General features: G+C 36.6%; 1 protein-coding gene and 1 long non-coding RNA gene across 2 annotated transcripts; one reads left to right on the plus strand and one right to left on the minus strand.

The window, feature by feature from the left end:
- The first annotated feature begins 4,094 nt into the window (after positions 1 to 4,094).
- On the plus strand, positions 4,095 to 4,840 carry LOC126674851 (uncharacterized). Its single transcript, XM_050369380.1, has 2 exons — positions 4,095 to 4,139; positions 4,292 to 4,840. Exons 1-2 carry the CDS (start codon positions 4,095 to 4,097, stop codon positions 4,838 to 4,840), a joined length of 594 nt encoding a protein of 197 aa, XP_050225337.1.
- Positions 4,841 to 8,516: 3,676 nt separating this feature from the next.
- LOC126681302 (uncharacterized) lies at positions 8,517 to 8,946 on the minus strand. The gene is made up of 3 exons (XR_007641371.2): positions 8,860 to 8,946; positions 8,706 to 8,783; positions 8,517 to 8,603 (listed from the first exon to the last, which is right to left on the minus strand). It is a non-coding gene; the product is annotated as an uncharacterized LOC126681302 (long non-coding RNA).
- Between the last annotated feature and the right edge of the window lie 289 nt (positions 8,947 to 9,235).

Here is a 9,235-nt window from a genome sequence, read left to right on the forward strand (position 1 = left end):
AAATTATAATTCCTAGCCAAGGACAAAAATATGAGTAAAGGATCCCTCCCCCTTCTCGAACTTGGTACAAAATATCAAATAAGTCCAATTTTGTAAACTTGGATCACATCACCATAAAACTTGCACAAACATGTCAAATACTCCCCTTCTCCACTCTCACCTCCCGAGAATGAACACACTCTCTATTTTTCAATAGTAAAAAGTTTAAAATGGGTCCTTTATTTTTATTTTATTTTTCAAATTGACATCAAATCATTTTCAACGCCGCCAAAGAAGAGATGGCGGGTGGTCTCTCTCGTGGAGGTTCTGCTAGCCACCACTACCGACGAGAAGACTATCACTGCCACTAATTGTTGGATTTGCTATGTGTTTTTTAAAATTTTATATTTGATTGTTTTGTTATAGTTAAGAATTGGGATTGGATTGTATATTAGGGTTTAGTTTGGTTTGTTGGATTCAATTCAATCATGTATTTTTGGATTTATTTTGGATATTACTAAATAGTGACCCTTTTTATTAGGCACCGCCCCTCTACTCTTTTGCCCTTTAACCAAAACCAAAATATTTGTTCTCTCATCTCATTCGAATCCTAAAACCGTACTGACGGATAACGATTCCAATTCGTCAGGAAACGAGTATCAAGAACCCGAAACGAATATTCCAACCTTTTTTAAGGTAAATTTTTTTATCAATTTAAAAGTTATTTTTGCAAAACCAAATTCGTAAAACTTTCTATGACGACGCCCCCGGATCGCGTTGGCCCATATCTACGATGTCCCAAGTGAACATCGTCGGCCCGGGATGACGCTATACGGGGAAGTCGGCCCAAATAGGAAACGTTTCCCTATAGGTGGCGGCGACCAAAAACCTCGCCGTCGCCGGTAATTTTTATTTTTTTTATAATAAATTAGGTTCTTTTTGTTTAATACCTTATTAATATTAATATAAATGTTAATATTAGTTATTTACATTTTACAGGTTCAATTTGAAGATTTTCGCAGTGACGATATCATTTACAGTGAATAGTTCTGTCTTGGGAAAACGTTTGAGAATGATGTTGAGGCAATTAACTGGATAAAATGAATTGGTATTTGTATTGGCTTCGAGTTGGTTTTCTCTTCTCATAAAAATGGGGGGACACGAAAGATTCTGAAATGTGCCTAGGGTGAGCGGTACAGAGGATCATACACAGATTCAGATTCCTCTACACGAAAGAATACAAAGACGAAAGCCTGCAAATGCACTTTCAAAATTGGGGTGAATTGTTTTGGCAATACATGGATTATTGTTGCAAAGGCTGAGATTACGAGAATGCACAACCATGCTTTAGCTGTGTATCTTGAGGGATTTCGTCAGATGAGTGGACTAAGTCTTGTATCCAAACTGATTGTGATGGATATGAGTGCGGCACAAAACTAAGCCGTTAGCTATTTTGGCGGCCCTGCAAGAAAAAAATCAATCTGATAACCCCACTAAAATACAAATGTACAACTAGAGAGACAATTTGAGGAAGTCTAGTTTTGAGGGCAGAGACGTGGTGGGTCATTTTATCATATGGCTTTGGTAAATAATTATGTACATTGGACGCTTGATGATCAGGATACAAATGTCTTGACTCACATTTTCATGGCGTATCCAGAGTGTGTGAAGTTTCTCTGAGGCTACTACTGGGTGATCGGTATGTATTCCACATACAAAATCAATAAGTACCATATGCATTATTGGGATGAATCCATGCAAAAACAATTTTCTCATAGCATATGCAATTATGAAGGATGAAATTGAGGGGAGTTATAGATGGGTGTTAGAGAGGTTGAGGTACTTGATTGGCGATGATGTGCAGCCAAGTGTTATTTTTACTGATCGGAAGTTGGGGCTGATTAGACCAGTGAGAGAGATATTTCCACATACTTCTCATTTGCTTTGTACGTGGCATATAAACAAGGATATATAAGACAGAGTATACAAAATATGTGGAAAAGATATAACTTTTGTTAAAGCTTTCAATAACAAGAGGTGGATAATAATATTTCAAGCTCAAACAAAGGAATAGTATGAGAAAGCTGTGTCAAGCATGAAAGATCAAACTATAGCGTTTCCAAAGGTGACAAATTATCTTGAGCGAGCATGATTGGTACATAAAGAGAAGTTCATTTCATGCTGGACAAATAATGTACTATATTTTGGAAACACCACTACATGTAGAGTGGAGAGTGCACATGTTCAGCTAAAGCAGTGGGGTCTTTATAGGCGTTCGACGTTAATTTTTCCCATTCAACTACGTGTCGTGCAAAGTGTACCATTACTATCTAGTTTTAATCTAGGAGGAACTGATGCGTATGAAAGATTTGAGTACCGATGTCTAGGATCGATGTGGTTGTGTGCTGAGAACAACACATCATATTTCGTGTGCATGTGAGCTGGGAGAACTGATAGATTCAGGTTCCACAGAAAACATTTGGTATACTAATCATAAATATTAATGTTGTTATTAAAAGTTAATATAATTGTGATGTATTATTATCAGGTGCCCCGATCAGTCTAGACAGTATCCATTCATTTTGGAAAACGCTTGTTATTATTGATAGGGTGGACACATCTGAACAGCCCGGTTGTGCTGTTGAGTCAGAGGATCACCAGTATTTTAAAGGGATTTTTGGGGAGCTGATGACCCAGGATCGCTCTATGGTGCGTAATATATCTCTTATGATCTGCGATCGAGTTCACCCAGAAGAATCAAGTTACAGTGAACCTGAAGTGAAAACCACAATTAGAGGAAGACTGAAGGGACTTTATCTACCAAGCGGAACTCGAGTGCTTAGGAGTACAATCAAAGGGGGTCATGGCCGTGCTAGGTCATCCCGAGGTCGGGATTACACCATTCCTACATCAGGTAAATTTTACATAATAATATTGTTAATATATACTTTTCATATATTTATATTTGGGTTAATTCCATATGAAATCACCACCTTATATGTCTTTTCATTTTAATCACGTCCTTTAAAAAGTGTCAAATAAAATCACCACATTTCATTTTTTTGCAAATCTATCACGAATGTGAAAATTTGGTGTATCTTTGTTGACTTGACAACCAGAATCAACAAGAAAAGAGTAAGAGGAATGTATTTTGTGTATTAATAGGGCATTAGTCAAACTAAAACATTTATTTGGAAGAAAAAGACATCGAATTTTACTCATCGATGATAGATTTGCAAAAAAATGAAAGGTGGTGATTTTATTTGACACTTTTTAAAGAACATGATTAAAATGAAAAAACGTGTAAAGGTGGTGATTTTATATGGAATTAATCCTTTATATTTTTAATATATTTTTTTATAATAATATTGTTGATATACTTTTGGCTATTAACCACCAACGGTCCTCGACCTTTACCCCAAATTTTCTTAAACCCCGTATACTTTCAAAAGCTTCCCTAAATCCCGCAACCTTTAAGGCGGCGCACATTCATGGTCCTTATGGACAAAAATACCCCTCAGCGCCGTCATTTTTTGGCGGCTGTCATTAAAAAAAATAATTGGTGGCGCCATGTCAGCTGACACGTCATCAAAATACCCTAAAAAATTAAAAAACCAAAAATACCCCCAAATTAATATTTGAAAAAAAATCTAACCAAACCATAATCATCAATTTAAACCCAATCCAACACCCGACCCAACCCACCGACCCAACTCATCCAACCCCTCCGGTTGTCTTCTCACCTGAGAAGACTTTGAGAAGTTCGTCTTTTCAAACGAGCTAAGAAGACCGGTGGTATTCTCGGCTCGTCTGAAAAGACGTTGTTCTTGAAGGAATTGATTCTGTTTCATCAAGAAAAGCTGACCGAAGTGCGTTGGCAGAGGGCAGCAGCGGCCGACGGTGGCGGAGGGTGGCGCGGTCTACGGTGATAGATAAATTAACTGGGTGGGTTGGATTCGATTGAGTGTGGTTGGGTTTGATTGAGTTTTTAGGGTTATTTTGGGTGTTTTGTTTTTATATTTATTGACGTGTCAGTGGACACCTGGCGCCGCCATTTTTTTTTAGATTTACAGCCGTTAAAAAATAAGAGGTATTTTCGTCCATAAGGGCCGTGAATGGTGCTGCCATATGGATTAGGGGGTTTAGGGAAGCTTTTGAAAGTATAGGGGGTTTACGGAATTTTGGGGTAAAGGTCGAGGACCGTTGGTGATTATTACCCTATACTTTTCTATATAATAATATTGTTAACATTGCAGATTCTATCCAGGATGCCCACCTTAGTCTAGGATTCATTTTTCTGTTTATTTCATAGTATGTCGACGTGATTGGTGACGGCAACTGTGGATTCCGTGTTGTGGCGGATTATGTATACGGTGACCATAATATGTCGGGTTTGACAAGAAGAAACATTGCAAACAAACTAGCATGCAACCGTGACCTGTACAAGCGTCTTTCCACTGATGGGATCGACCAGACCATCGCACGTATTAGGTGGGAAAGAGGTTCTTGTACTAGTGGACACTGGATACAGGTAGCGAATGACTTGTTCCTTATTGCCACCCTTTTGAATACGGCTATAATTTTATTACAAGGCGGGACTAGCTCAAAGTCGCGTCGGGGTTCTTATACAGTTTTTCCTTTACATGCATCTGAGCTCGACACACGACGGTTGATAGAGATGGTCACACTAAATTTAGGTAGTTACTCTCACTTTATTCGTCTAAATTTAGCTAGTAATTTCCCTGTCCCGCCTATTGTCACAATGTGGTTTAGAGACATGGATCATAATGTTGCATCTTGTGATAGACTCTATGATAATAGGAGAGAACAATGGGATAGATTGTCAGCTGCGTCTGTTTGAGTTGGGTGTGACGATTTAATTCAGAACTTATTATTATGGGTGTTAGTATTATGTATGTTATTATTATACGAATTACAAAATAGAGAACAAACTCCAAAATACAAAATACATAATAAAAAAACATAATATTTAACAAAGTACGGAATGTAAAAACATAATACATAACATAATACAATATACAACAAAACGTGATGCACAGACTAAAAAACCGAACAATCGCAATCAGCCATCCGCCAATGTTCCATGGCTCGCTCCAAATCAGAGGCATACTCATCTGTGAGCTGCTCCAACTCAGGATTGCCATCTACCGTGCAGGTGAGGAATCTATGGCTCAAGCTAGTCACATAGTTAACCCACTACAAAACGAAAAAATAGTTTGCAATGTGAGTTAAACAATTAAATATATATGTTATTTACTAAGTTAAAAAACTTACATATTAGGTGTTGGAGAGAGAAGGAATGCCTCGTGAAGCTGCTACATCAATGTTTAGAAGTTGAGGATGAAAATATCGGGAGTACCAGTCCATGCACTCTGAAACACATGCTCCAACAATAATAGTCACTCGATCGAAGCACGTGAAAGGAAGTATGTAACTGTAAGGAAAAGTACGCCAACTATCAATCGCAACAATCTTATCCATCTCTAGCGTGTACCTAAGCCATCTCCATGACCTGACGGCCTTCATGGGCCAAAAAATAGGAGGCGGTATGTTCTGCATATAACCGAGTTGACGCAAAATCCTGCTAGGCATGTATGGCTCTAAGATGTCTCTGTACCGTATCCAACCAATGTATGCAGTCCTTTGAACCGAAATAGCGGGGTCGACACCAAAAGGCAGCCACATCACCTGTTCAAAATACAATAAAAAATAAGAAATTAGTAAAACAACAACTAAGTAATTAAATTTACATAGCTCTTCTGCAGTCACCTGCTTTATACGGACACGCAATGCGTGAAGCCGGCTATCCATGTTCTCTATAACCGATAAGCTATAACTGCAAGCTCGAGGAGTTTCAGAATCGATAATCATCTGCTCTCGCTGGGATCGGAAGAATGGAAAGTACTAATATATCCATGCCTGAGTAGTGAGGCATACAGACAAACCATAACAATCTTTCTTAGAAGCCACTCCTAGCTGACGATATAGGTACACTAGTGTAGCAGAGCCCCATGAGTAATAAGGTGCATATGTCAATCCATCCCTCACCTCCCAAAGGCATGCTGGTCTAATCTGGTAGCCACTCTTATCCATAAACAAGGTGCAACCTAACATAAGCCAAAATCTATGCTATGGCCTCAATCTCAGCAGTTCGACCCAACTCCGACTACAAAAACTGATCACCAAGTCAATCAAAATCCCTCCCTGAGCCATATGTTTGGTTCCCTCATGTAATAGCCCCTCTGTACTGATACTGTCACGACCCAATTTCATGAATCGTGACCGGCGCTAGGGTATGGGTATGGTTGTACCAAAACCCGTAGCAAGCCTCGCGGAAATCAAATAATCATTTAAACCTGCAGAAAACTGCTCGGGGGCAACCGAGACTCCAACCTAGGTCTATCAATTTATATTACAGTTCTAATATAAATAACTTCAATATCTTAAATGTTCAACATCATGCCTTATATATAACAATATCGTAATCCAGAGTAATCATGCCAAATATAATAATCAAATATATCGACAATCCGAAAGTGTAGTATCAAATGAAATAAATAACTAGTTCTACTGCGGTCTAAGAGTTTGAAAACAAAAACTAGTTTAAATAACATAATAACCTCCGAGGAATCAAAAGAATCGGAGTGGACCGGCTTTCAAATCATAAACCTGGAAAATTTGGGAAAATAACGGGGTCAGATATACTGAGATGAGTTCGCAATACTATTTACATTTATTAAGTTTAAAACCCTTAAATCAAAACATTTTTATACTAATATAATATGATTATGGAAAACAGTATTGAAATGATCCCAGCGTGAGTATGACATAGCATACCGATAAACCCAGAGTGGACGGGAACAAATCCTCGTCATATAAATATACCAGCGTAAGCAAGACTTTAGTCTGCTGTTTCCCAGAGTACTTACCGGTGCACACAGTCTCGATACAAGCCTATCGAGTAGCTCGTTTCAATCCAGTTCCATAATCCGTAAAAACAGTTTACAAACATTTATAATATTAAAATATGATGCGGTACTTAATAAAGCGGTAAATAGCACTACAAACTCACTGCTTGCTTATCCACGTGATCTTGGCAAACAGCTAACCCTGCGTAGACTCTGAAGCACGAGCAGTCGACGGGTCTAAAATAATAAATAGGTTAAAATCCGTACGACCCCTAACTCTAAGATCACTAGACACCACGTAGGACTAGCACAATTAAATAACCAGATAAATCACAGAGAAACACAATTCTCAATAAATTGTAATGCCGCAATTAATTCAAGACTATTGAGTTCTCACTTAAATCCAATCCGAAAATATTATTAAAATAATATTTAATTGATAAATAAAATCAATTCCTCAAATAGTGGGTTAGCCGAATTTTTCAAAAACTACCAAGCTAAACCCACATGTCGGTGACCCAAGTCCAAACCGACCCAACTAATATACCAGAGTTTATAAACCACAGTTTATAATTAATATTAAATAAAATATTAATTAATATCAAAATAGAACTCAATAGCTTGAAACTCAAGTAATTAAATATTATCGGCAATTATCTCAATTAATTAAATAACAAACAAAGCTAAAATATAAATTTAATTCCAAAGGCATTCTAAGCCATAAATATCAATTTAACAATTAAATAATAATTAATAATAATTATTAATTTAATTTTTAAATATTCAAATATATATATATTTTTTTTGGCCTTAAAAATAATATAATTAATTTGACAAACTTTTAAATAAAATAAAATCCCCAATACTTATTTAATATAGTCAATATAAAAAATTTCGTATAACTATAATAAATTTAATATTTAATTTAAACTTAAAATATTAATGCCCGGAGAAATTTCAAATTTTAAATAATATTATTATTTAAAACGCTAATTAATAAGTCGAAATCAAATTCGCAAATTGAAATCAAAAATCAATTAAAACAGTTAAAAGATAAGTTTAGGAACCAAAAGATTTAAGACACAAAAACTTGATAACCAAAGTTATCATTTAGCCAATAAGAATTTGAATGGGCCAACCACACATGGACACCTCCTCATCATCTTCAATTAGCATCCATATCAAACCCAACTTATCATTTACAGTAACAGAATCCGATTTGAATGAAACTTTGATAATCAATCTTCAAAAATACTTTAACAATCAAACTTACAATCTAACACAATCTAACAATCTTACATTAATCAATCACTTTATCAAAATAAAAGATTCAAGCCAATACAATAAGAGAAACCAAAGCCAAAAACTTGAAACCGAGAAAGTAAAACGGATAATCATGAAACCGAAGGATAATACTATTTAAGAGTTAAATGACTCTAACATTCAAGCTTATAATCATAATATAGCTTAATCATAAACCCCAAAAGGAAGCAAAATCAAAGCTACAAGATTTATGGATTCGGCAGTAACTATTAATCAAGCAAAACTCAGAATTGAACAATTAAGTACGGTGAGACGGCGGCGATTAATACGAGTTCGTTTACGTACCGTTTGACGAACGAAAGGTGTAGAAACGTAGATGCGTGAGTCTACTTTCACGGGAAATAAACGGAATTGATTTCGACCTCCAAACGGCTGTCAAACAAATTAAAATCCCAAGAGGTCGATTTAATATCAAAAACAGAAATTCTTGAAAACGGTAAAACGGCGGCGATTGATACGAGAAATATAACGTACCGTTCTTCGAAAAAAAAGTTGGGATTTGTAGATATGTTAGTCTTCTATCACTGGAAGGAAGCGGGACCTATTTCGGTTCTGAAACGAAAGAGTAATCAGCGATGAACGAAGACGTCGTTTTTGAATAAAACTGAAATTTAGAACCAAAGCTTACCGCTGAGTTTGACTGATGATTGAGAGATGGATTCTCAGTGAAAACGAGAATGGAAAACGGCTAGGGTTTGTATATAGAGTGGTAAAGATTTTTGGTTTTCAAAACGTTTTAAAATAGTGAGTAAAACGAGCTGAAAATCCGGAGTGAAAAGGAGTCGTGCGCGGGCTGAAATCATAGCTAAATGGGGTTAACTAAGGTCTCGTTCGAGAACCTATTTCTCGAACGAGAATCCTTCAATTGAGCTGAAAGTGAATGAGGAATAGGTCAAAAGTCTGAAATACCCCCCAGACTTAACCAACAACAATAAATCGATCCTTCATCTATACTAAACTTCGATTTAGTCCACAACACGAATTCAAATACGTAAACGGCTCAA

This window comes from Mercurialis annua, linkage group LG1-X (assembly GCF_937616625.2).
Source record: "Mercurialis annua linkage group LG1-X, ddMerAnnu1.2, whole genome shotgun sequence".
In the NCBI taxonomy this organism is placed as follows: Eukaryota; Viridiplantae; Streptophyta; class Magnoliopsida; order Malpighiales; family Euphorbiaceae; genus Mercurialis; species Mercurialis annua.